General features: G+C 36.3%; 4 protein-coding genes across 4 annotated transcripts; 2 read left to right on the top strand and 2 right to left on the bottom strand.

The window, feature by feature from the left end:
• Positions 1–2,895: 2,895 nt before the first annotated feature.
• LOC132160996 (FYVE, RhoGEF and PH domain-containing protein 5) lies at positions 2,896–14,341 on the bottom strand. Its single transcript, XM_059570764.1, has 21 exons — positions 14,142–14,341; positions 10,693–13,031; positions 10,177–10,282; positions 10,048–10,106; positions 9,894–9,924; positions 9,665–9,771; positions 9,425–9,545; positions 9,097–9,175; positions 8,881–8,931; positions 8,195–8,253; positions 7,999–8,070; positions 7,790–7,858; positions 6,684–6,767; positions 5,962–6,041; positions 5,778–5,871; positions 5,540–5,677; positions 4,761–4,863; positions 4,557–4,666; positions 4,172–4,294; positions 3,943–4,085; positions 2,896–3,703 (listed from the first exon to the last, which is right to left on the bottom strand). Exons 2-21 carry the CDS (start codon positions 12,870–12,872, stop codon positions 3,667–3,669), a joined length of 3,846 nt encoding a protein of 1,281 aa, XP_059426747.1. The 5' UTR covers positions 12,873–13,031; positions 14,142–14,341; the 3' UTR covers positions 2,896–3,666.
• A 2,207-nt stretch (positions 14,342–16,548) lies between these two features.
• zgc:152986 (uncharacterized protein LOC101884054 homolog) lies at positions 16,549–17,479 on the bottom strand. Its single transcript, XM_059570170.1, has 3 exons — positions 17,412–17,479; positions 17,093–17,307; positions 16,549–17,010 (listed from the first exon to the last, which is right to left on the bottom strand). Exons 2-3 carry the CDS (start codon positions 17,301–17,303, stop codon positions 16,682–16,684), a joined length of 540 nt encoding a protein of 179 aa, XP_059426153.1. The 5' UTR covers positions 17,304–17,307; positions 17,412–17,479; the 3' UTR covers positions 16,549–16,681.
• A 736-nt stretch (positions 17,480–18,215) lies between these two features.
• On the top strand, positions 18,216–24,141 carry LOC132160997 (protein cereblon-like). The gene is made up of 11 exons (XM_059570765.1): positions 18,216–18,391; positions 19,290–19,399; positions 19,988–20,190; positions 20,361–20,519; positions 20,660–20,816; positions 20,968–21,030; positions 21,292–21,376; positions 21,459–21,574; positions 21,683–21,747; positions 22,644–22,775; positions 22,857–24,141. Exons 1-11 carry the CDS (start codon positions 18,319–18,321, stop codon positions 23,032–23,034), a joined length of 1,341 nt encoding a protein of 446 aa, XP_059426748.1. The 5' UTR covers positions 18,216–18,318; the 3' UTR covers positions 23,035–24,141.
• An 823-nt stretch (positions 24,142–24,964) lies between these two features.
• On the top strand, positions 24,965–26,678 carry vhl (von Hippel-Lindau tumor suppressor). Its single transcript, XM_059570171.1, has 3 exons — positions 24,965–25,371; positions 25,905–26,027; positions 26,142–26,678. The coding sequence occupies exons 1-3, from the start codon at positions 25,176–25,178 to the stop codon at positions 26,333–26,335; spliced, it is 513 nt and encodes a 170-aa protein (XP_059426154.1). The 5' UTR covers positions 24,965–25,175; the 3' UTR covers positions 26,336–26,678.
• Positions 26,679–26,952: the final 274 nt, after the last annotated feature.

Here is a 26,952-nt window from a genome sequence, read left to right on the forward strand (position 1 = left end):
TGGTCCGCAGTGCTGTGGAGTGTATGTCCTAGATTTAAGTGTGTGGGTGAGATTTAAAAAAAGCAAAGAAACAACAGTATGTTGCAGAGCCTGTGTGTGTGTAGATATCTGGTGCAGAATTGGAGGTGGTGAGGGGGCTGTTTCACTACCCCTTATCTGTAATCGAGCAGATCTACACAGATAAAATGGTGTATTGTTATAGTATATATAAAATAACCAGAGTAGCAATTGAATTACATTTAATCATTTGTCTTTGTCTTCTTTGTTTATGAAAAGTACTTCAGACAAATAGCCCAACTAAGCACACGGATGAATTAGTTTTAGTGTACTGGTGCCCATAGAGAGAAGTTTACAGTGCTGCATAAACTTTGCGTCTGACACACTCTGTAAACAGCTGTCTGACAGATCGGTAATGCCTTATATGTCAGTTTCCAGCAGTAAAACAGAAGCCACATTTCTTCCCCTTCTCACCACAAACCCATGAAAAAAGTGTAAGTACTCTGTATCATTTAAGTGGAATTAAACACTTTTAAGTATTAATTTATAAACAGCACCAAATAAAAGGGAAGTGGAAATATGAAGAAAAGAAGAAGTTTTTTTTTATAGAGATGAGTTTATTTCCTGTGTATTAATAGTAGATCAGGGCAGCTGGCATGATTTAGAAAATGAGAGATTCCTTATATATTTATGTTCCTACTCAATGTTAGATAGAAGACTGGGTAATTTACCTCAGATAGATTAAGAAAAGAATAGATAATGCTTTTATCTATTGTAGAAAAATGAGGTCTCTTTTCTCTCCTCCTCTCTTCATCACTCTGCTGCAATGCAGAAGAACATAAGACACTTAAAAGACCCAAAAGTGTCACGACAATGTCACTGTGACACTGCCACAGAATCATACACACTCTCACACACATTTTCTCTCAATCGCTCTATATCGTCAGTGAAATTTTCTTGGTCTAGAAATAGGAAAGAATAAAAATTGTATTCTATAATATGCATCACCTTTGACCTTTCCATGGACCTCGACAATGATCTTTCTTTAATTTATTATATGACCTAAAAATATGAAACTGTTTATAATTTACAATTTATTTATTAATACTTTATTTATCTACAAGAGCCATGCACAGTAATTGCTATTCTCATGTAGGCAATTTCTGTGGTATAGGTCTCATTACAAAAGGTGGAGTGGGTTGGCCTACAAGAAGCCTAATTAGAGATGTTTTGATTAACAATATTACTCTCAAACACACAGCTAATTATCATTAACTCAGTGCGGTCAAGTACTTTGAAGAAGCCTACTTAGGGCTGTGTGGAAGCACCCATGAACTCAAATTGGAGTATAGACAGTCTGTTACTAGAAAGGTAAGTTCCAAGCTTGAACCATCCAGTACTTTAACAAGCTTTTAATTCTCTCTGTTTCGTTATCTTTTATACATTTTAATGCATTTTTAAATGTTGTTAAATGCAGAGCTGATTCAACGAGATTTTCAAGGTATGTAATCAACATTTTTTTTTTTTTTTTTTACAATTTTACTTGCCTAAAACCCCAAAAGCGCTTCTTCATACTATTTTCCTTTTAGCTTATGTCCTTATTTCCCTTTTAGGCCTTTAGCCCCTCCCACTGACCGCATGTCATATAGAAGTCTCGTTTATATATCTTGTTTCACTTATGAATATGTCACTAAGTGAAACTGTTTGCATATGATTTTATGTTGAATAAGGCATAATTCATGTTGTAAATATGTGGTAAAAACCTTGTAAAAAAAGCACAAACGTTGTTCAGAGAAGTCTGTACAGTCGCGTCAACTACACAAAACACCCCCGCAAGAGAATAATTTGGCCTCTTTAATAAAGATTCTGCAAAACAAGCAACCTAGATAGCATCAGCTGCATGCTTCCAAAATGTCCAGCTACCAACGTGCGTCTGCCATGTAATCAAAACCCAATCCAACGGTTTTAAAAATACGTATAATGCTGCGACGTTATTAAAAGTTTATTATTGTTTCTGAATATGCAAATTTATGTTATCTAACAAGAAAGAATGATGATTGATAGAAAATGCATGTGGGTAGGCTGCTATCGCATATCTTCAGCGCAATTATATACTTGATTACAGCCTATCACTTGTTCAACATTAACCTGATTAATATATATATATATATATATATATATATAGGTAGAATAGAGAGGAGCTAGAATTGGCAATTTAGAGCATGATATCAGAGTGTCTAAAAGGAGAAAAAGCAAATGAAGAGAAAGGGATAGAAGAAGTTAAAATGATGAATGTGTCTCCTATTTGGGACAAGGTGTCCGTAACTTTCAGGTACTCCAGAAAACAAACTCATCCTTGCTCTCTCACTCTGTTCTGGGTCACATCGTCTCCTGGGGACGTGGAAGCAGGGCAACACCAGCCCTCCCTTCCTCCCCTTTTCTTCATATCCCTCACACACACAGTCTCAATCTGTAATACACTCTTTAATTACTGCAACTGAGTTGAAGATACTTAATCACAGAATCGGATCTCTAAAATTCACTCTCTGTGGACTCAACCTGGCTGTCGTTGAAAATAAAACTTAAAAAAACATTGAGGAGTTCAGATCCATATATAGAGAACGTCTACCTAAACCTAAGCTCCTCATAAAAGATTTGCATCATGAAATACATTTGAATGTAACAGAAATGAATTAAAATAAACAACATAGGGTACCATTATACATAGCGCTGTGGCTGACTAGCATACAATTAATGGTTTTATTTCAGCAGTGGTCAACCCTATAGGTATAATATGCATAACCACATAAGAGAAGCAAGTTTTCACACACAAAGGAGAATAAAATAGGAAGTTGAGGCACTAGTGAGGTTTGAAAACCAAAGTGAACACACTAACACTACACTCAAGTAAAGTTTACTCAAATGATACAGTGACAATTAATCCTTCAGACGAATTACTTATAGATTCTTCATAAATATACATTAAGCCCTCATATTGTAATTATAACATGGAAAGCGAACAGATTGGCAGTTTGGATAAAAGGTAAGTAAATTAAACATTACATCATCATCAAGTGCAACGAGAATACCAGCTCAGTTGCTAAATACTAACTAACATCATTCCAAAGTTACTCTTTCTGGTTTTCGTATAAGTCATTGTCCAAATGACAGACAGCAGTATACAAGGAAATATAATCCAGACATGAGAGGACATCAAGAAAATGCCACCAAATGAACATAATGGGCTCAAATTCACACCAGTTCCAATAATTAGAAATTGTCCTAATAAAATTTAGTGCACTGGGGTAATGCATAATATATATCACATTGTATAATGGTTAAGTTAAGCAACATATCACTGGTTCTAAAATGTTTTTATCTAAATGACAGCTGGAAGTGCTACAGTGTGCCTTTTAAAGTGTGTCCACAGCTCAATGAGGTCTTTGGAAGAAGTATTTGGCACAAAATAAATGTCTTAGTGTGAGCATTTTGTTCCCTTGGTGTTCCAAAAATATGTCTGTTGCGTCACGTTAGCGTAGGGCTGGTTGATTACACTCCCAGTCACACTGGGTAGTGATTTTTGAATGTGTAATGAAAATGCATCGCTCTCGAATGATAAATAACAGATTTAATTGCTCATATGAGAAGACAAAAGCAGGACAGCAGATGCTACAGGACTGTAGCTTCTTCCATGGCATTGACCCATCTGGAATAGAGCAGAATTTTCACATAATGTGATAGCAGAACATAATATACTGTTCATTTGTGTTAATGTGTTATATATATATAACATTTTAATGTTTTTGAAAAAAGTCTTTTATGCTAAAAAAAGGCTGTAAAAATACAGTAAAAACAGTAATATTGTAAAATCAAACTTACGAATCCCAATGCTATATGTACACATTATAAATTGCTGTTTTGTGTGAATGTAATATGTATTTTAACCTCAGTGCAGTGTGACTGTCCTGGGCTCTGAAAGTGTAGAAGAGAGTGCTTTTGTGGTACAGCTGAAACATGCTGCTCTCCCCTTCAACCTCTGACCTCACAGAGAAACCCAAGAGAGGAAGGGTCTCGCATGCAACCCTCTCCTTATATAAAACAATAGGACACAGAGAGAGATTAGGAGCTGCATGTTGCAAGTTAATGTGTGCAAAAATGGAACTGTGTGTATTACCTCAGGCTGTGGGTATGCGTAGAGAACTTTATCTTTCAGGAGGAACCACAGGCTTCTCCAACTTCTCTTGCTGTTCCTGCACCTGTGCAGGGTTCCACTCATCACCCCATTGGACACTGTCTCCTAGGCAACAACACATGATGTTTCACCCCAAATCCAAAGGGAAAAAAATATAACATTAAATGAAAAAAAATTGTAAGGGGTGTAATTGTAATTGAAAATAATGCAATGCTGAACATTTTAATGGTCTTCTAATATGACTCTTTTAATAGCAACACTTAATAAAACTAATTTGTGTCATAATCAAACAATTCAGAGTGAGATCAGAGTAAATCGTGATCCACTGGACTGATATTTAGTCCAAAGATATTAATCTAGAGGTTACCTGATTGAAAGACAGTTGGCCTTTTCGGCTCCTCCACAGACTCGATGGATGAATGTTTTGGAAGACAGAAGAGAGCGGTCGACTGGAGCTCTCTGTTATTGTGGCAATATCTTTCAAACAAATGCACACACAATTATGATGAGATTCTTGCATAACTATGTTTAATTAATCAAACTAATATAATGAAAGACATTGTGTTTGTACCATGCTTACGCAGCTCAGTGTAACAATGATCACACACTTTGGCACGTCTGTTCTTCATGTATTTGAGGGGGAATTTGTTCTTACAACAATCTCTGCAGAAAATCTATAAACATTATAAAATGAGAAAATCACAATAATGCTTACTCTTATGAGTGGTTCTCGATGCAAAATTAAAGTTGGATGATAAGTTATTAACCATCAGGTCATCCAAGACGTAGAGTTGGTCATCTGAATAGATTTGGAGAAATTTAGCATTACATTACTTGCTCACCAATACATCCTCTGCAGTGAATGTGTGCCGTCAGAATGAGACTTGAAATAGCAGATAAAACATCACAATAATCCACAAAGTAATCCCTACAACTCGATTTGCTGTGTGCTTGTTATAAACAAATCCATTATTAGGAGTTTTTTATTTCAAACTGTTGAGCTTCTATCCAGATTATTGTGTTTTCCAGTGAAAAAGTTGTCTCATCTGAATCAGGAGAGAAATATGCACAGATCAAGCACTGGTTACAAATACTTGGATTATGGATATTTTGTCCAGAAGTGACGGTTTGAAGGTAAAAACATCATAATGATAAATTTGTTTATTACAAACGTGCTGCTTTTCTCAGCTGTTTGGGCTCTCATTCACTGCAGAGGATTCACTGGTGAGCAAATGATGTAATGCTAAATTTCTCTAAATATTTTCCAATGAAGTGACAAACTCATCTACAGCTTGGATAGCCTGCAAATATACATTTTTAGGTGAGCTATCCCTTTAAATGTATTTGCACCTTGCCGCAGGCATGGCAGTGATGTCGTCTGTTTGTGAGGCTGAAATGTGAGTGACAGTTCATGCAAACCGTCACCTGGGAAACAGACAGCAGAGGAGGAGCGTTCTCGCCGAGGCACATCTCTGGACCATCCACTAACTAAAACACAGGACATATATAATTTCATAACTGGAAACAAAATGTCAAGTCTTTCAGGTGTTGCCATTTTAATCGCACTATATTTTGAAAGCTTCCTCACCCCAAAAGAGTCTACTGGGTCTCCTGATATGGGGCTGAGATTCACTAATGTCCGACTCAGTGTAGCAAACCAGCCGTCTCGTTCAGTGCAGGAGCTGCACACAAGAACACATGCGTCAGTCACACATGACACACATACGCTACATATGTGTGTGTGAAAGTTGGAGTTTGTGTATGTCACTTGCTTGGCAGACAAAGTGATGCTTATATCTTTCACGTCTATCTTCAATGCACTCTGAGCGTTCTCTATTGGTGGCTTGCTGACCTGAAAGACAAATTGTAATTCACTCCCTGTTTGGGGTTCATACAATTAAATTAGGCATTTAAGGTTCTACAAAATGATGATGATGTTCATGTATTTATTTAATCCCTTTTGTATTATACATTTTTCTTATCTTTTTTCTTTTAGTTCTGTTTTCTCATTTCATTTATCTTTTATGCATTTTAATTTCTTATTCTGTTACATGTTAGTTTTTACTATTTTTATGACATTTATGGTTTTCGATAAAGCCCTTTTGTAAAGACTTTTAAAATGCTATATAAATAATGTTATACATAGATACAACCAGTTTTATTTTAGTATTATTCATATATTATTAGACTATTTCTTAATATTTTTAATACAATTTTAATTTAATATTTTCAGTATTCATTTCATTTTAGTAATTTTGTTAAATGCTTGTCTGTTTTGTTTTATTTTTATTTCAGTTTTTTTTTCTTTTATTTTGGATGTTTTGTAAAAGTTTTTAGTTTAAAATAACAGCACTGCTTATAATTAGTGTCTTGAGCACTAAATACGCATTAGTATAATTAGTATTAGTGTTCTCCCTGTTGAGAAAAGATGGTTTCCAAGAACTATTATTCATGAATAAACACTAAAAGTGTCCATGAATGTTGTTAGCTATACCTCCATTCCTGCCAATGATAATCTGTTGATGAGTCTGTATTTGCCATCTTGCTGAGGATATGTGTACAGCATTATGTCATTCATCTGAAAATGTAAAAAGTAAAAAAAAAAAATAATATTAATAATAATAGCATTCACAACATACAAGCACAAATAACTATACTGATATGATTTGCATATCACAACAGTCAATGTTCACCACAAAGGGGCGCTATGAGGTTGCTTTGCTGCATCACTGCTCTGTCCATCAGTGACCACAGGAAATGTTTTTTATTAACGCATGTTGTTACAGCAAGGCAAGATGACATAGTGATTTAGAACAACTCAAATGTGCATTTAAGCTGAGAATTAACGAAGAGAATACTAATTCGCTAAGACACTTATTTCTCTGTGAAATAGATAGAATAAAAGTCTGATTCCGTTTGTGTTCAGACAACTGCCAAATAATGTGCACATTATTCTGGGTTATCATAGGCAGTGAAGAATACATCTATACACAACCTAAATTCATCAACCTCTAGACAGGATGTTGTGCAAACACTGGATTTAAAAGAGCTTTCCTACCATCAGATAATGCCTGATAAGGCAGCATATTTTGTCTTCTGCAATGTTAATCAGTGGTGCAAACAAAATCTTCTCCATCAAGCAATAGATTATGAGGGATATTCAAGTTCAGCACTGGGGGCCACATGCCTGTCTCAGCGCACAACTGTCCATCTGATTGAAAAGTCTACAATATACAGTATTTCTGACAGCCCAGCTCACATCCATCCTGTCACCCTCTGTTCTGTTATCTCAACATATTGCTTTGTCCCTGTTCCCACAGACTTATTCTGGGGGAGAACAGCACAGCAATAACAATAGCACATGTAGACATAAACACACACAGAACAACATCCTGTCAGGAAACTCTAAAAACAAGTAAAATAGCTCACAAACACAAAGGAGAGACACTAGAGACTATACAGAAAGAAAGCAACTGTGTCTCTTGCGTGCTCAACTTTGACAATCTCATCTCAGCTACTTAAAGTCATATACACATATAAAATCTTGTATCTTTGATTATTAAGTTGTAAAATTAATGTGAATAAAATAAAATCACATACCAAGAAAAGGTGGCGTGGCTGCTTGCACTTTCTGCTGACCTTCATCAAAGTGCCTTCTTTCACAAACGCCTAGAGCAAAGATAAAGATTAAGACAACCTTGTTCATCGTTACAGCTTTAAAGACCCACAAAAAAAAATAATCATAAAAATAAATCATAAAATATGGTTGGATGAAGGGTATGTGATCAGTGAGCCATTGAATTTCTCACTCTCCCAGGTTGCAAGAAATCAGTCAGACCCAGAACACTGTGTTCAATATGGACCAAACGCAGGAGATCTGCCTGAGAGAGAGAAAAATAATGCACAAATGCCCTTAGATGGCACAGCAGGGTCATTTACACAAACTGCTTAGGTTCCACACACAGACTATCTATAAGCACATTAGGCCAAAAAACACATACTTACTCCATTATTAAGTCTGTCATTGACATGATGAGCAACATCTGAGACCACAACCAAAGCATCTGAGGAAAGAGAGAGACAGATTACAAGCATAAACACAACATAAATACTACATATTTTATTGTACATAGAACTGCATGTATATTAAATATCTGTATGAAATAAATATAGCATATATTAAATATTTCCTTAACAAATAGGCCATCTCAATAAATTATTAAAAACTGCATAAATAACAATTACACAATAACAATTAATAAATAAAAATAAATACAATATAAATAAATGTATATTATGTCACACTGCAGAACTTAACAGAACTCCCTTACAAACAGATACTCCCTTACAGCAGCACCTCATAAATAAATGACCCTCATATATAAATAATGTAGAAAGGCTGGATTATTGAAAATCCATGCTGAGGTCAAAGATCATTTGCCTTTTGTGAAACTATCTAGAAGATCAGAGATATGTTGTTCCTTAAGCAAATCAACTATACACACACAGAGATAAAACCAAAGGATTCGTTTGTAATTGCAAACAATTTGTAATTGCAAAAAAAAAAACCATCAGTTTCTTAAAACTGATAAAGCCTACATTAGGAAACAAAATGCCTCTCTCATTTACTGTAATCCAAGAGACACAGAAAAACAAAGATACTGTTGTCCGTGAGTAATGCTGAGATTTACTTTGTGTATTTTCAAACTCTCTGGAGTCTGGTGAGAGGTTGTTCAGGTAGTCTGTTGGGAAAACAACAACAACAAAAAGCAATATTAAGCAATGTTACAGGTCTTGGTATAAAAATTGCAGGAAAAAATAAATATGCATTTCAAAAAATATATATTTCTATTGATAAGAATTAATAAGGACATACAGTTATTAGTTAAAAGGTATTTAGTAGTCACCTGTTAGCAGCATACGGTATTGTAGGATGCGCACAATGACCTGCAGCAACTGCTTTTTCAGGGTCCCTGCTTCTGGTAGCTGAGATATAAACACACGCTACATTACATAGATATATATTTAAAAACATGCCATCTGAGTAAATGAACACACAACTCAAACACATTTACATGTAATAATACAATACAAAAAACACTCAAATCACACAGTGCAGTATGAACATGTACTTAATGACAGTGGCAGGTTGATGGATATGCCTAATAACAAGAAAAGATTTGGTTCAGTTAAAGCTGTCAATCAATGAAAACAAAAATATAATATATCCCTTACTGTGCTTTGTATGTGTTCCAGATAATTCAATTTTTCATCATAATGACTGATGTATGAAGAGAAAATGGAAAACTCTGTCTTCTTTGCCAGGATGATTTCAGCAATACCTTCATTCTGATCCCTGATGAGTGAAGTGAAATGCAGAAAACAGATGAAGGGATGACAGATGGACATTATTTGAGGATGATAAACAATTGAAGGTAGCATATGCACATGCATGTGTGGGGAAGAGTGTCTTACCATTCTTTTAAGCGAGTCTCTAGTAACGTGTGTATATTTTGGTGGAGACTATAAATATCAGGTACCTCTGTCCACACTGTTATCAGCCTCTCATCCGCTTCAACTGACTATTGTGTGAAAGTGAGGGAAAAAAGTAGAGTTCACCTTCATCGCTATTTTTCTGACTTCACACAACTCTTTTTCTACTAAAATCCACAGACAATGTAAGTGAGAAATATGAATGTTCCACCTCATAGAGAAGTTGTAAAGTCTTGACATGCCTTAAAATGAAGAACAAGAAGCATGGTCATATTAACATAGCTAAATGGTAATCATTTTATCAGTGATGAAATTAATTTCTGCCAATCAGCTGACAGACTTCAGCTGTTGTTTCCATGACTTACTGGGCTTCACTGTCCAGAAGCTCTTTGGCACTATAGAAAGCCCTGGAACAGTTGACATTCTGAAATAAAATGGCAATAAATGAAAACAAATCAGTGCAAGACCCATAGAAACAATAATAATAAGCTTACCAGTTTGTCAGATGACTTTGTCTTTTTCTCTTGTGAACAAGCCACACCCACGGTCACACCCACTGTTCCATCTTGTCTCACATTAGGAGAACAGAAGGTGTAGAGGCTAAATAACAGAAAAAGTAGAATCATGACACATTCACAAAAAAAATAAATTAAAATAAAGAAATAAACTACCTAGTTAAAAATATGCAGGAATGCAATACTTTGAGCTTTTAAGGACTAACATACATATTAATGCCTGTTATTAGATCTAACCAAAAGATCTAACATGCGTTTCATTTGCCTGATATTTACCTAAGAGTCGCCCATCAAGCTTTCAATATGTTAAATAACACATTTGCTTATGATTCCAACTCTTTATGCTGTTTATAGTGTGTCTAGTTTCTCTAAACTGAAACATACTGAAGAAGAAAAAACATTTATTTTCCACAATGGTATTGGAATTAATCCTGAGCTTCATGTTAATAACATAAACATAATAAAACAATATATCAATTATATAAACAATTTTACCTATCTGTCTCTTGCTCAGATGGCTGACTTTTGCCCTGGAAGCCCGGCAGACTGCTCATGTCCACATAACCATCAGTATCACTGGCTGAACTCTGATTTCGTTGACTCTGAATGACTGGATTCAGGAGGCGAATCCGCACATTCTCATAGTGAGAAGCAGCATTTTGAACGTTCTCGTAATCTGAAGAGTCTGTATTGGGAGATGAGAAAGATCGAGGTTTGGAAAGGGGATGGGGCTCAAGGAGAGACCCTAGCTCCATAGAAATGGTGCTTGAAGCCAAATCATTATTAAGGGTGAAGTTTGGTCCCCGTTTTTGTCTATTCTTTTGAAAGACAAAGGATGAAGGGGATATAGGTGGTGTGCAATCTGGAGTGCTCTGCAACTCCTGGCTCCCTATATTATGCCTGATAAAATCCATGCGTTTGCATGAACCTTGCGGACTTGACTCAGACGAGGACCTGGAGGAGATGGAGCGATTATCCATAATGCTTTTACGATCTGATTTCCTAAGGAATCGTAATGGCAGAAGGTATCGCTTGAACCCAAAATCAGGCTTCTTGCAAGAAGCAGAGACTTCGTTCGGGAGGGATGGAGAACTTTTTCTGATTGGTCGCTTTGTGATGGATGCCAGTTCAAAAGGGGGTGGTATATCAACTCGGGTGACTTTAGCCAAGTTTGAGGTGCCTTGTGAAAGACATCCTAATGAGCCTGTCAGTGCAGGTCTACTATCTCCAAGGAAACACTGATCTGAATAGAAGGAGCTTGGGTGTAGCAGAAGCCGCCTATTTCCTGTTGCAGGGCTATTCATTAGGTCAACTCTCTTACTGGAGGTTTCCACAGATATAGAACGAGTCATAAAATACTTCCTGTTCTGAAGGAAGTCTTTGGCTTGGATTTTTGGCTCTGTTTCTTCATACATATGATCTACTGTGAGTTCTTTTCTCTCAGATCTACTCAAGTGGTCAATCACCTCTTCTTCTTCTTCTTCTTGTTCTTTCCCAATGCTCTCTCCTTCTTGATTTTGTTGTAAACTTTGGCCTTGGCTTTCAGATTGCTGTTGAATGATTGAGAAAGCATTGATGGCATCAAGATTTAAGCTAGCAGGTATCGCATCATCATGTTTAACCACATGTTTGCTACAGTAGTTGTGATTTGTATCTGTTATGTCATCATCTGAGACCATTTCAGAGCCAGAAAAAGGCTGAGAAGAAGAAGAATTTGAAAAAGAAGTCAGCTCGGACTCGAGGAGAGTTTCATCTCCACTGTCTGATGAAGGACAGTCTGGAGAGTCAATAGCAGCTGAAGGATCCTGAGATGGACTGTTGTCTGATAAATAATAGTTTCCTTTTTCTTCCATTTGATCTTTTTCTAACTGTATTTCATCCTCCTCTTCCTCGATGGAAGTTGAAGACAAATCAGAGCCATTTAATCCCTCCTCCAAAGTTAGCATCATAATATCTCCATTGGCATTGTCCTCTGTTTCTTTTATTTGGAAAGGTTCTGTTTGTTCAAAAAGGTCACACTCGGAAAGTCCATCTTTGTCTGCTAACGCCTCACCTGCATCACAAATATCAGGAAACATCCCATCTATGTCTTCTTCACTTGAAAACATTCTGTCTGGGACTATACAATTTGGATAAAATGCGTCAATTAAAGTTTTATTGATGCAAATTTCATCATACAGGAATCTGTCTGTGTGTGCACTGCATCCATAATCTGCATTAGAAGCCAACTGAACATCACTAGAAGTTTTATGTGATGTTGATACACCATTTCTAGTCAGTCTCCATGCTATATTCCCAGTGTCCTCTACTTCAATCTGATCGGTCTCTATATTATCATCCACGTTTCTCTTACTGCATGAATCAGAGAGAAGGTCCATCGACTCTTCCTCATCCTCTGACTTTAATGTTTCACCTTCTTCTAAACCCTCCACCAAATCTAAATCAATTCCCTGTGCTAATTGATCCCCACATCCTAACTCATCTCCCTCTTCCACAATAACATCTGGTTCTGTCTCTTCTGCTTGCATTGTCTTTTCTGTATTTATTATTTCCGCTGTCTTCCTATCTTGTGACACTTCCTGCTCCAGAACTATTTTTCCATGCATTTCCATGATAAGATCTCTTGAATTTGGAGACCTTCGGCTTTTGTTAGTGTGAAGCCTATTGAAGTACATGTTTGAAACGAGATGATGCAGGAGATATTTTCTTGGTTTGGATGCAATTTTTGTTTTAGGTTCTTGATTATCACAAAATTATTCAGAAAAAGGTGGTTGATATTGCCCATTTAAGAAAGGCTAAGCCTGGAAGTGTCCTCTGGGGCCCAGGAGATGCTCCTGAAACACGATGAGAAAATATTAATATTTACAAAAATAGTTTTTGCTGGAGAGTAGCATATGAACATTGTAGCAATTCAGGGGATCAAAAAGTAGTTCATCCTCATCCATCCTCACTATAAAAATATTTATTTCCTTGAAGATTGCTGGAAAATGTAAATACTAGCCGATTTCTGTTTCCGCATTTCAAAATTTTGTGTGTTATTTGTTTGTAAAATTTATTGCAATTTCTGAATGAAAATTGTTTTTCAGGGTGATTTATGCATTAAGGTTTTCTGTTTACAGTTGAATGAAACAGACTGCAGCTATATGCTCAAAATATAGAACATAAAAAAGTAAAAAATAAAATAAAATAGAAATTTACAATAAAAATCTGACTAAAAAGAGATTAATTTTCGTCAACTTGACAGATTTAAACATTTGCTTTATTTTCTAAGGTCACAGTAAAAACTTTTTAACTGCATATTTGTACTTTTATGTACTTACATGTATCTTTTGTCTTTAAAACATGTATTTCATTATTTTACCTTTAAACGCTAAACTAAATCCATCATTAAAATTATGATCTACACAAAGTGAAATGCACCATTTAAATAGGCTACTGTATGTATTGTATGTACTGTATGTTTGCAATACATATTGTTATTTTTACTGCAAGATGTTTCAAACACAGCTACAGTGGAAATTGTATTGTTAATGCCTCCAAAAATTATTACTATATGTTATGTCCACAGCAAGGGCCAAAAGTGCCTATATACTGTATCTTAAGAAATAGGCTATTATCATAAGAAAAATATCAATATGTTATGCTCAAACAAGTGCTGGCATTTTGATTAAGCAAATAGGCATATTGCATATGTTCTACACGAGGTGCAAACAAAATCTTCACAAATATTTAAATAACTAATCAATGTAATCCGAGCAGCTGTACATTACTCCATATAGCACAATACAGTAACAAAGTGGAATTCGAAAAGTGTGCAACTCAAAACTCGATACTATTTCACATAATTTCAGACATTTAAATTTCCCAGACCCATATTTCTCTTTTCCTAAATAAAGTTACCATACTTGGTTTTCGTAACCACATTATCACGTTAAAAAACTCACCTGCGCTCATCGTCGAACATCATCTGGGATCTGAGACACGTCAATGACAGATCAAATGCATTTGAGCACGATGAAATCGTAATCCAGGGAGAATTTACACGAGATTATAACATGAGATTATATATCAACTATTGCATTATCCTACTTCATCTTGCGATATAACTGTAGTACAGGCGCTCAGCACGAGCACGAGCACCAGCGCGCGCAAACACATGCTCTTTTTGCCTCGACTTCCTGAGGAAAGGGCGTCAGGACAAAAAGCAAAAACAGGAGTTTTTAAATCAAGGCTAAATTAGTTTTCTTTTCTTTTTTTAATTGAGAGAGAGAGAGAGAGAGAGAGAAGGCCTTTGTATAAATTCAGGAGCACACCGATGTGATGACAGATTTGTCCTAGCCTGTATCTCACACAATATATAATACATATTTAAAATAAATGTTAAAAATAGAGACTGGACTTTGGTCAAAGCTATTTTAGGGAGTTTGCTTTACATGAAATGGCTCTCTTATCCCGCATAACCTTCCTCAGTAACAGACATCCAAAGAGCAGAATATTCTATGTTCTAATATTTAATTTTCTATAAACTTGTCCCTAGTGACAATTAAATAATGCACCGAAACACGCACACACACACACACACACACACACACAAGAGCATTAATCTGATTTTGACATTCAGATTAAATCACTGAAGTGAATGCAGAAAAACAGCATCGGGACTACAGAATATCTTTTTATGTACATCTCTCATACTAATGTCAAGATCACGGGTTAAAACCATAGTTCAGATGTCAGTGTCTGTTTGTAAATGCAAAGTAAAGCACCGCTACTGTTGCACTGACCAAAGGTCTAGCATCATACGTTTGTCGATGTTAACTTGAACTGCATCTTGTGAAATGACCAATGAGCTAATCCAGGGGTAAAATGTGCAACTGTTATTTTTACATTTATGATTAATAGTAGGAAGCCATTTCTATGGGCTTAAATAAGGCCATGACCTTTTCCCAACAGCTCTACACAAATATGCTTCCTTCCTCAATAGTCTTTAGCCTGAGTTTAGTCTGGGTTAGTATGAACATTCAATTCTCCGGGAGAAAAGTACAATGAAAGAGATAAACAACCTACTTCTAAAATAAGACATAAACATAACTTAAATGTAATACTTATTTTATTTTATTTGCTATAGATCGTAAACAGTTGTAAATCTTGTTTCTAAAATGATAGATTTTTTAGTAATATCCTGGGTATTGAGGGCAGAAACGTGTGTGTATTTAGATGGGAATATTATGTCCTTCTCTATTAGACTGTTTATCTGTTTGGATCTTTATTGCAGCATGAAAGGGATTCAGAGAATTTTTTTCCTTTTCATTCATTCCAGATTTTAGCAAATCACTAAGTCACAAGCTTGTGATGAACTACAATAAAAAAAGAAAGTACAATACACTGTATCACATCATAGTGTCTCCGTATTTTCTTATCCCTGATTCATATTCACCACATTTAGGCTCAACACCCTGAAAGTGTTGTAGTTAGTCATAACCTGAATGTGTAATTCTGGTTCCTTCATTCACAGTCCAAAAAAAAAAAAAAAAAAACAGGAAACCAATGGAGGGGTTTATCTCACTGGCACACAGAGCATCTGCAAAGTCTGACTCACTCAGGTTTGTAGTCATCAGGCTAAAGTAAGCAGTCAGTAAACCTGCTAAAGACAAATGTTAAGTACATACACACATAGACACACTAAGGGGAGACAAACACGGTGACACAAAATCACTGTTCATTGTTTGAACAAAGAAGGGAAAAAACACCCTGAACACTCCACCCTCTCAAGTTCAAGCAGGAAATGCTGAGCATGATAGAGCAGGCTGAATATTTATCAAGGATTCTGTCAGCTTTAGCCCTTTTGATCATAATTTTCACTATAAATGTGAATGTGCTTACCAGTCAATGACTCGTTGAAGCAGACATTACTTATTACTGGATAATTAATTTTCATAGCAGCTATGAAAAAACATTTTTCTAAGGAACTTACTTTTGCTCATTATTGAGGTGTTTCTAAAAGGTCCAACCAGTAAGAAGAGTTGAGGAACTGACACAAGAAAATATCAACTAAATAAGGAAGGGGATTTATGGTTTCATAATTTCCAAAAAAGAATTAGTGTCTTAACATATAGTTATTGGCTGTAGGAAACGTGCAAGCTCTGTGTTAAAATCCATATCAATTTCTATGAACTGTAATATTGATTTAAAAGAGTTGGATGTAATCTTTATTAACTTATGTTGGTGACTCACCGAAGCTTGCTATCTTTGGAAATTAAATGTTCTTAAATTTATTCAAATAGAAACATATATATCGCTTAAGAATTAAATAAGCGTTCTCTATAGAATAATATGACTATTATGCAGAGATTGTTTAAATTTAAATTTTATTTAACAAACACAGCAATAGGATAGTTATGCAAAGCAATTTAAAACCCATTTAAATTTTTGTAATTGATAAATATATTAACTTAATATGGTCAAGATACACAAACCCTTGATATTAAAGCATGTTAAAAAGATCACTGAGCAGGACTGTTTCATCATCATCCTCATCCTCAGGCCCAAAATTAAAACTCCATCCTTCATAACCAGGTTGTTCGCCCATAAAGAAGTCATCATCCATCCGTAGTGAATGAAGCAGCTCCTCTAAACCAAAATGCTGGAAACCCCTTTTACTATGAAATGTCCCTTTTTTGACAAAGGGATTGCTGTCCATATCCTCTTTTTCATCTTTCTTGAACTTTCCCTCCCTAGCCTGATCAGATTTAGTTAAGTAGTCCATTTGATCATAGACTCGTCTTTTCTCCCTGTCGGATAGTACTTCATAAGCTGGAGGAAAAATGTAACAAAATTAATCATGAAATACTTCAGTTATATATATATAGAGAGAGTTTTACAAACAAACACACACCTTGAGCAATATGTGTAAAGACCTGCTGTGCATTAGGACTTTGGTTTTTATCAGGATGGTGTTTAAGGGCCAGCCTGTGAAATGCTTTCTTGATCTCCCTTGAAGATGCTGAGCGAGAAACTCCAAGCAGGGAGTAATAGTCACTCAAACAAGTACAGAAACACACACATAACAGAAGTATGATGCATAAATGCTCTGCTGTAGCCATCATCCACCTGAGAAGCAAATGAGAATAAAAAACCCTGCATACATATAACCTTTTCAAAATATTAAAATGCAAAGTGAATGTACTAGAAAACAAAAAAAAATATTATGTTACCTTAATGAGTAATGTCACATTTACTCGCACAAACACTTTTCACTTTTTTTAAATCAATCCACTCCTCAAGTTCACACAGGTGTCCTAGAGAGCACCCACAGGTGTAGCTCATCACATCAACTACAGTAAATGTAGGCTTTGCTTTATTTAAACATGCTAGAACATTTCATGTTTAATTAAAGCAAAGCCTACATTTACTGTTTTATGTGGTGTGTATGTGTGTCAATGTTTCGACGTATCTTACCTGCTAATGAAAACGATTCTTTCACGAAAAAAAAATGCCGCCTTTCATTTCATTTACGACGATTCGTTCACTTAAAAGATATGTTCACGAAATAAACGAGCAGGGCAGCTTTTCGTTCTCGTGTTCAGAAGCTCACTTTGTCGAGGAATAAGCTCGTTCTAAAATCTAGAGCCTCGACATTTTAATTTAGCATAACAAGATTTCCTTGGTTTAACGTTACCTGTAATTAATCAGTTTGATTAAATGATTCTCACACACACACTACTGGTACTATGGTTTGATCTGTTGAAAGCTACTAAAGGGTTGCCAGGTTTTCCCAGCAAAACACGCCCATTGCTACAAAAAATAGCCCAAAGCTAGACCAATGGCTTTTCAGGGTTAAATATCACGTTATTGGGGTCGCTTCAATTCGCTGACGTGAAAAACATCCAGCCGCAACAATGTCAGAGAGTAGCCCAATTCCGCGGGAACACCACGGACTTGGCAACACTGAAGCGCACCTGAATGGATATTTTTAGTGAACTGATTCAAAAGATTCGATTCAATAGAATGAGTCAAATTCACTGGAGCTCTGACATCCACTCACGTGAGGGCGCTGTGTGTGTTTCCCCACATATCTCTTCACGATAGTGCTGCGCTTGAGCGGAGTGTAAACACACGGTTATGGCTGCTGAGAGGGGTGGAGGCGACAACAACCTCAACGACGAAATGGGCAACCAACTACAACTCCTGCCAGGTTCGTATGCCTGCTAGTTTCCTTATAAACACGGAGTATATAGTAGTATCAAAATCATGCCATCTTCATGTCCTGCTCAGAACATGCAGGGAGATCTTTACTGACAGATCCAGATCCAGTCAGCTGACAAGGGGGCTTCTCTGCAATCTTCAAGTGTCTGCGTACACCTGTTATGTAAAACACTTAATTAATAACGATATTCTGCGACACGTTTCGTTTCTGTAGCCTTAATAGCTGCAACAATATTGTTGAGTGAAGCGTGCACGTATTTGGTTGTTTCATTGTATTGTCAACAGACATTCGTTATTATAATCATTGTGTTATTTATCCAGATGAGAAATTTTCTTGCACTTTGCTTATTAATGGCTTTATGCATGCCTGGTTGTCCTCAAATAACTCTGTATGGTTAAAATCGAAAGCAAATTGAAATAGGTTGTGAATGTAAATGTAGATGTAGTTGACAAAGTGAAAGTGAATACTAAAAGAGTGAAGTCACATTTTTTTTTCTAGTGTTAAATTTAAACAATAGAGATCGATTCACAGCAGCTTCATAGTATTACAAAGGAATTCAATTCAGTTAAATGCCAATGTTGATGTTGCAAAATTCATGAATTAAGAACAAATCTGACCCAGCTATAACACAGAAGTCAACTGTGACATTATTCAGCTCAATTCAGTTGAAATTTTGTTGTCATCTAATAGTGTCAGTGCTGTCAAATCGATAATATATTATTGAGTATTAAGTGTCTGTTAGACCCCAGTTAATCAAGTCGGAGTCAGAAACCGGAGTCAGTTTGGGGGACCAGTTTTCTTCTGTCCTCAATGAATAAACACGATGTGATGTTGATTGGGATAAGTGAGATTATATTCTAGCTCTAATCTTTCTGTCTTTCTACAGAAAATGAAGAAGAAGAAGAGGATGACATGGAGACTGAGGATCGAGATGGTGAGGATGCAGAAAAGCCAAGTATTATAAACTTTGACACGAGTCTGCCAACTTCACACGCTGTGAGTGTCATCTGTCAGCAGTACATTTAAACTAGTGCTGTCAAACGATTAAGCACAATTAATTGCATCAAAGGTAAAAGTTTTTGTTTACATAATGTATGTGTGTGTGTACTGTGTATATTTATTATTTCTATATAAATACACACGTCTGTATATATTAAAGAAAAAGGTTTTATGCTTCTATAATATATTTATATATGATATAATTTACATGAATATAAATATATACACCTAAATACATGTAAATATTTTCAAAATATATGCTGTATGTGTGTGTTTATATATACATAATAAACATACACAGTACACACACATATATAATATTAAAAACAACTTTTTTTGGATGCGATTCATTGCAAATAATTTTTTGACAGCACTAATTTAAACACCAGTCATGTGACCTGACCTGAGGCTAATATGTTTAAAATCATTTTAAGTATATAGCACCTTATTGATTCATTTTGAATTCATTGGCATGCACATAATATGCACGTAGCTGATGGTCAAAGTATTGCTATATAGGCTTTATATAAAATCTCAATCTCAAATTTTTGCATGTTTGTCTACGTTTGTGTGTATGTTGTGAAGTATCTGGGCTCAGACATGGAGGAGTTTCACGGCCGTACCCTGCATGATGAGGACAGTGTGCAGAATCTGCCAGTTCTTCCCCAAGTCACACTCATTCTGATCCCAGGCCAGACGCTACCCTTGCAGCTTTTCCGGCCACAGGAGGTCAGCATGTTCCGCAACCTCATAAGCCAAGACCGCACGTTTGCAGTGCTTGCATACAGGTATTAACATTCACAAGATGCAGAATAATAACTGCTCCACATTAATGATCACTTACCTTTGATTCTTCTTCGAGAACCATGCAGGTTGCAGTGGAGGGGTTGCAGGTGTATTTATATTTCTTACATTTGTACATGCACTTTGTAGTTTGACGTGTTTCTATCTCTCCCAGTCCTGATGCGAGTGGAGTGGAGATAAAAGCGGAGTTTGGGACGACTGCAGAGATCTATGCTTTTCGTGAAGAACAGGAGTACGGCATAGAGACAGTGAAGATCAAAGCTGTTGGACGGCAGCGCTTCAGAGTGCATGAAATACGCACACAAGCAGATGGGTAGGGCTATATACATGCTTTCACTAGGTACTACAATGTGCTGTCCACAAAATGTACTGTAGTAATAAACCACCTCGCTATTTTTCAGGAATGTAATGTGAAAGAGACACTGCCATACATGCACATTTTTGTTTTTGCAGGATTCGTCAGGCAAAAGTACAGATTTTACCTGAGAAGATTCTGCCAGACCCTTTATGTGCACTGCAGTTCCTGCCACGCTTACACACACACACACCACAGATCAAACACTCACAAACAACACCACCGCAGGACCGGTGTATCCAGATCTGTAGACAGGTAACTGATGTACATGATATGTTTTTATTAAAGAACACACAGTTCTTAAACATTCTGGAATCAGTTTTTTTTCTTTTTTTTAAGTCACCCTTGTAAGTCATAAGTAACATACATTTTTCTTCATGTAATATGCTCTTATTTTCTTTTACAGAAGAAGATTCGTTGTGCTAGTATGACCTCATGGCCTCCTTGGGTGTATGCCTTATATGACTCTGTGAGTTTTATCTCTCTTTATTAATTTTATTATATTATACATTTTACTTTATCCATTTTTCAAATGCTCATTTGCATAGTAAGCCTTAAAGGTGTGATTTCTTTTTTCCCCACTTTAACAATTTTACCCCCTTAGAAATGAACAGTGCTTTTGACAAATGTTTCTAAAAACGTACAATTTAAAAAAAAAAAAAATCATCAGCATTTTTATAACGTGAGTGACAACATTTTAGCACTGATGCTTGTGTATGTGTTTCTCTAGAAAACTCTCATGAGCAGAGTAAAGAAACAGCTCCATGAATGGGATGAAAACCTCAAAGACGAGTCCCTGCCTACGAATCCCACAGGTACACACTGGGTTCAGGCACACAGATGCTCTCAAGCTCACACACACAGTCGAGTAGTTAGAGAGTGTCTCTCTCCCTGCAGATTTCTCATACAGGGTGGCCGCGTGTCTGCCAATAGATGATGCTCTGCGACTGCAGCTGCTGAAGATTGGCAGTGCCATCCAGAGACTGCGTTGTGAGTTGGACATCATGGACAGGGTGTGTATATGTTTGGTTGTCTCTGTCTATAAATGTTTATGTAAGTCTCTCTTTTTGTCCAGTAACAATATGTTTTGCAATATGTATGCACTTCATGTTTCCTTACAGTGCACCTCTCTCTGCTGTAAACAGTGCCAGGATACAGAGATAACTAGCAAGAATGAGATCTTCAGGTACAGACAATAACTTTAAAAACACTGAGAATTTAGTCACACTCAAAATATTACAAGAACAGTTCACCCAAACATGCTAATTCTGTTATCATTTACTCAAACCTGTATGAGTTTATATCTTCTGCTGAGCAGAGTAAGATGTTATGAAGAATGTGGGTAACCAAACAGTTGTTGGTCCTTGCTGAATTCAATAATATGGAAAAAATATCATGGAAGTCAATGGGGACTCACATTCTTCAATATATCTTCTTTTGTGTTCACCACAATAAATCTATTGAGGGTGAGTAAATAATGAAAAAAAATTCATTTTTGTGTGAACACAAAAAAATTACATTCTATCATCATTCACCCTCATGTCATACAAGTGGATGGTGATTCAAGGCACCAAAGTGCATCAAGCACCAATTAATAAAATAAAGCTCAAGTGGTAGAGCATTGCATTACCAAGGTTGGGGGTTCGAATCCCAGGGAACACATGTTAGGAAAAATTGTTAGCCCGAATGCAATGTAAGTCGCTTTGGATAAAAGCGTCTGCTAAATGCATACTTTTATTTAAATTTAATTTATAAATTTAAAGCAACATGAAAGTGGTTATATATACCATTAAAGTCAACAGGAAATAAAAATTCACTCAGTCTTATTTTCTAAATGCATGTTGTTGATCCTATTGTGTTCAATTCATTCATGCATAAAAACATTTTTCCCTCTATTCTATACACTAACAGACTTTCTTATAATCAACTACAAGCTTAATCAACAGCTGATGGATAGAACCCAAGTCCTCACCCTACACTTTTTCTTCCTCGATAATCCATTGTACATAGAATTTGTGGGTGATCTTTCCTTTTAAGATTGAAATGAAAACAAATACTCATTCAGCACTCCTCTGTTTTTAGTCTCTCTCTGTATGGGCCAATGGCAGCATATGTGAATCCACATGGTTATGTTCACGAGACGCTTACAGTCTACAAGGCCAACAACCTCAACCTGATTGGACGACCTTCCACACTACATAGTTGGTTTCCAGGGTGAGAGTCAAAGCTTTTGTACATTCAAAAATGTATTTTTGATCAATTTTCATGTAATTATACATTTATTCCTTTGCTTAGGTATGCGTGGACAATTGCTCAGTGCAGAACCTGTGGCTCTCATATGGGCTGGAAGTTCTCAGCAGTAAAAAAAGATCTGAGTCCACCTCGGTTCTGGGGTTTGACTCGTTCTGCCCTCTTACCGACAATCCCACAGGGCGAGGAGGGTGTCGAGGGGTCACGCTTGCTGTGCCTGTAATGTGATCTGAGCATTACTTGTGACATTTAACCCTACAGCCCACAAGCATATGCTCCCCCAGGGGTCTCTTCTGTTGACCCCAAAACCTCACCCAGAGAGAGAGAGAGAAAGTGTGTTTGTGAGTTTATGTGTGTAGATGTGTGCATGAAAAGGGAGAGGAAATAAAAGGGGACAGGGTAGCTTAAGATAAAGGAGTAGAAAGAACAGAATGCAAGTTGTTGCCCTCACACACCTTGTGCTGTGTAAATTACAGCCTGATACGTGCAATATCATACCAGATGGACTCTTTAAGATATTACAGTCTGTTGTAATGCACTTAATTTACCGTCTAGCAGTCTTTTCTTCATTATTACTGCCTAGATAACTGTTAAGCAAGATGTCATCTTGATTGGATGTTTATGAGTATTGTGTTAAAATAGGGTCAAATCTCTAACACCAAAGTGTGATGATATAATTTAGTCTTACAGAAAGTCTTTTCATGTTCACTTTTAGCAACATAATCAACAATCATGTAGAATACCTCAACCAGTCAAATGCTCTTGGACATCTTCAAAACAAGATCTAAACTGCTTGAATTAAATCATTCCCCATATGCTATGTCCCATGTGCTTGTGTCCATTTGGCACACAACTCCTGGCTAAAATGGTCAGTTGGTGAATAATAAAGGAAATATCAGGGAGTTACCATTTATGTTATCTAGACTCAATATCAAGAGCAATTCTCAAAGGGTGTTTTGTATTTCTCAGTTTTGCTTCATCCTTTACATGTTTTTTATTTGGATACCATTTCACTGAAAGATGATATGTGTATGTCGATTTGAATGCCAAAAACTTGTATCCAGAACGGAATTGGTTTGCCGAGAAACTACAGTTTGCATTGAGAAAATTCCTAAAATATAAAGACTCTGTGCACGCTCATTAAATGGAGTGCAAAATACACAGTTTACACAGAAAATCAGCACACAAACACGCTCATTCTTCACTAGAAACATAGCTGTAATAAGAAAACAAACATGATACACACTGACTTGCATATCTGTTATGTGCAAGAGATTAAATACTGTTCAGTGCTGATAAATTCTCACCAATAAACCGCTTCTGAAATGTTGCATAGTGTTTAATCTTTTCTTTTCAATTTGGGCAGTTTCATATATGTTAACATTAGCTACATTAGTGAGCATGAACCAACAATGAAAATAGTTCTAAAGTGTTTATTGTTCTTGGTTTATGTTTAATTCTGAAAATGATCTGTTATTATTTAACGGACATGAGATAAATCCTGTTACAAATATATTTCTCATTTTTAGCTAATGTTAACAAGTGGGATTATTGTAATGTGTTAAAATTTTTGTATAAACACTTAAATAAAAATGATATTGTATGTATACATACTGTGGAAATATCAAGTCTTCTAATCCAAACATAGCCATAGTTTGATCACACATTTCTGGACAAACTTGGAAATGTGTACAAAATGGAAAATTATTATTGCAAAATAATTTTTTGTCAGTTACATAAAATCATCCTTCATAAGCTAAAGAACATTCTGTGAAACTGTAACCATGATATATTTAATGCTGGGACCATGTCAAAGATTGAAATCATAGTGAAATTAAAGGTTGAAATCAAACTTTGATGCTTGTTATCTATTGAGACTAGCCTGGATTTCACAGGGAGGGTCAAAATGTTATTAATTTGCTGATTTTATTTTAAGCTTTTTGCTGAATTAAGGTCATGTGACAACAGTGAAGCATAATGTTTGAAATGTCTGTTGTTTCATAATTCTTATGCCATTTAAGAGAGAGAGAGAGAGAGAGACTGTAGTTTATTTATACTGTAATGCTTTACTGTAGTGTCTCATTTCCGACCAAACCGCCAGAGGGAGATGTTGCGCAGTGGCGCAGTCTTCTTCACTGGCTCTCACATGATCACGCAGTCACAACAAACGACGACAAGCTGTACAGATGAAATGTTGATAGTCACGTACGCGTTACGTGCCCACCGTTCCCCAATGCTTTAGGCCGTGGCGCATGAGTTTATTCTATTCAGAAGAGAACTCTAGCGTTTCTAGTTCGTGTATTTATTTGCTTGCAGCGTGGCTGCTATTCGTATCTTTGCATTAGTCTGGTTTTGTCTTTGGCGATGCCTCAGGAGTCTGCGGAGGGGCCGCTGCCGCTGCCGCTGGTCCGGTCTCTGGTCAGCCGGACTCCGGCCTGCGTGGTGTTCTGTAACTGCAGTCCGCGCGTCGTGAAGCCCGTCTGGATCAACTTCAGCGGGGAGCCGCAGCCATACGCTGTTATTCAGCCGTACACCGGGCGAAGAATGACAACTTATGTGGGTTCGTACAGTTATTGTTGCTAATTAGAAAATAACTGTCTGAGACGTTTGAATTGTTCTGGGCAACTTCAGCCTGTTTTACACCTTTTATGCCAGTCAATGTTTAAAACGACTCAACACAAGTGTTTTAATTACATCAGGCAGACCAAACAGTTCGGGTTTATATCATGAACTAACAAAGTATACTTTGACACATCTGAGAGTTTTCCCATAGGTGATTATTAATCTCTAAATTGATTCAAACATTAATGTGACCCAAGTGTAAGTGATTCAAACCCATTTCATTTTTGGTTTCATGGTTTTTTTGAACCTATTCCAAAATTTCTGACAATATTTTACACTAAACTATACTTTTGGATTTAATTATTTTTAGAGTTTACACCAAAAAAAAAATGCTGTTTTCAGTCACTGATGAGGATAACAGGTTTGGAACGAGTAATTAATGACAGAGTTTTCTCAATGAACTATCCCTTAAAGTAGTGCAATGATCTGTTTGAACGAAAGTTTCTCATACTGTTTTTCTGATTCTGTCAGGACATCCATGGATGTTTCGGGATGCAGAAACTGATGATCCAATGGTAGTCAACAATAAAGAGATGTATCTGCCAGCTGCTCTTGAAAATGGACAAGTCTCAATTGCCAACATCACATTGCCTGGTATCCATATTTCTTTCAGACTGATAACCAATTCAGTCATTTTGTAAATTAGCCATATAACTGCGGATGTGAATTTTTGATCATCTAAAATTTAATTTGATATTTGTTTACCAGTGTTGACCTTGCGAGATCGCTGTCTGCAAGTTGTGAGGCGGTTGGTGCAGAGCGAAGATATCTGTCAGTTGGAGATCGCCCGCTGCCTACAAGATGACCTTGCTCAGAGACCCAGCATTCACGCCGATCTACGACGCATTAGCCAGCGGGTGGAACAGAAGCTACTGGAGAACAGAGGACAGCAAAACAGATGAAAATATGAACATTAACATGAATGTGAATAAGGGCATATTTACTAAGAAAACCTGTGCAACATTATCGCAAATGGACAGTACAGTCTGGCACTGTAAAATACCTGCCAAACCTCAGATCAGGAGGAATATTTTCTTAATGAAATGGACTCTTCAAACATAGGTATCTGTAGGTTTCACTGACTGCCGAATGCAGATTTTGTGTGACTGTGTTTGTGTGGAAGGCTTTGCAATATTATATTTTCTGATTACAGTTCTCTGTATACTTTTACTCTTGTTTCAGCTACATATTTGGAAAAATCTTTGTAAATAACAATAATAAAAAAAGTTACCAAATATTTTTAAATATGTCTGTGTGTCCATTCTAATTATGTAAAGCTAATGTATTTTGCATCAAGCCAGCATTTATTAGTAATCAAAATGTATTTATATGGTTGCTAATAACTCATTGGAAGTGCCAAATGCTCTTAATATTGCCTAAATATTGGGCAAATATTATTTTTAAAAAAACATTTTAACATAGTTGCAGCTTGCCCATTCAGTTGATCAGCAGTTTCTAGCCATGCAACCTTTCTCTCGTGTTTTATGATAGCTGTACCTTTCATGATTATTAGTAGAAC

This window comes from Carassius carassius, chromosome 17 (assembly GCF_963082965.1).
Source record: "Carassius carassius chromosome 17, fCarCar2.1, whole genome shotgun sequence".
In the NCBI taxonomy this organism is placed as follows: domain Eukaryota; kingdom Metazoa; phylum Chordata; class Actinopteri; order Cypriniformes; family Cyprinidae; genus Carassius; species Carassius carassius.

Bases quoted from the DNA above. Each gene is read 5' to 3' on its own strand.
- LOC132160996 (XM_059570764.1), bottom strand. From the start codon at position 12,872: ATGTACTTCAATAGGCTTCACACTAACAAAAGCCGAAGGTCTCCAAAT. The intron at 10,283-10,692 runs GTAAAATTGTTT...TCTGTTATTTAG, and splicing joins TCTGAGCAAGAGACAGATAG to CCTCTACACCTTCTGTTCTC. The intron at 4,086-4,171 runs GTAATACACACA...GTTTTATATAAG, and splicing joins ACGCATACCCACAGCCTGAG to GAGAGGGTTGCATGCGAGAC.
- zgc:152986 (XM_059570170.1), bottom strand. From the start codon at position 17,303: ATGATGGCTACAGCAGAGCATTTATGCATCATACTTCTGTTATGTGTG. The intron at 17,011-17,092 runs GTGTGTGTTTGT...TTTTTCCTCCAG, and splicing joins CTTTACACATATTGCTCAAG to CTTATGAAGTACTATCCGAC.
- LOC132160997 (XM_059570765.1), top strand. From the start codon at position 18,319: ATGGCTGCTGAGAGGGGTGGAGGCGACAACAACCTCAACGACGAAATG. The intron at 19,400-19,987 runs GTGAGTGTCATC...TATGTTGTGAAG, and splicing joins GTCTGCCAACTTCACACGCT to TATCTGGGCTCAGACATGGA. The intron at 20,191-20,360 runs GTATTAACATTC...TATCTCTCCCAG, and splicing joins TTTGCAGTGCTTGCATACAG to TCCTGATGCGAGTGGAGTGG.
- vhl (XM_059570171.1), top strand. From the start codon at position 25,176: ATGCCTCAGGAGTCTGCGGAGGGGCCGCTGCCGCTGCCGCTGGTCCGG. The intron at 25,372-25,904 runs GTTCGTACAGTT...TGATTCTGTCAG, and splicing joins AAGAATGACAACTTATGTGG to GACATCCATGGATGTTTCGG. The intron at 26,028-26,141 runs GTATCCATATTT...TTTGTTTACCAG, and splicing joins TGCCAACATCACATTGCCTG to TGTTGACCTTGCGAGATCGC.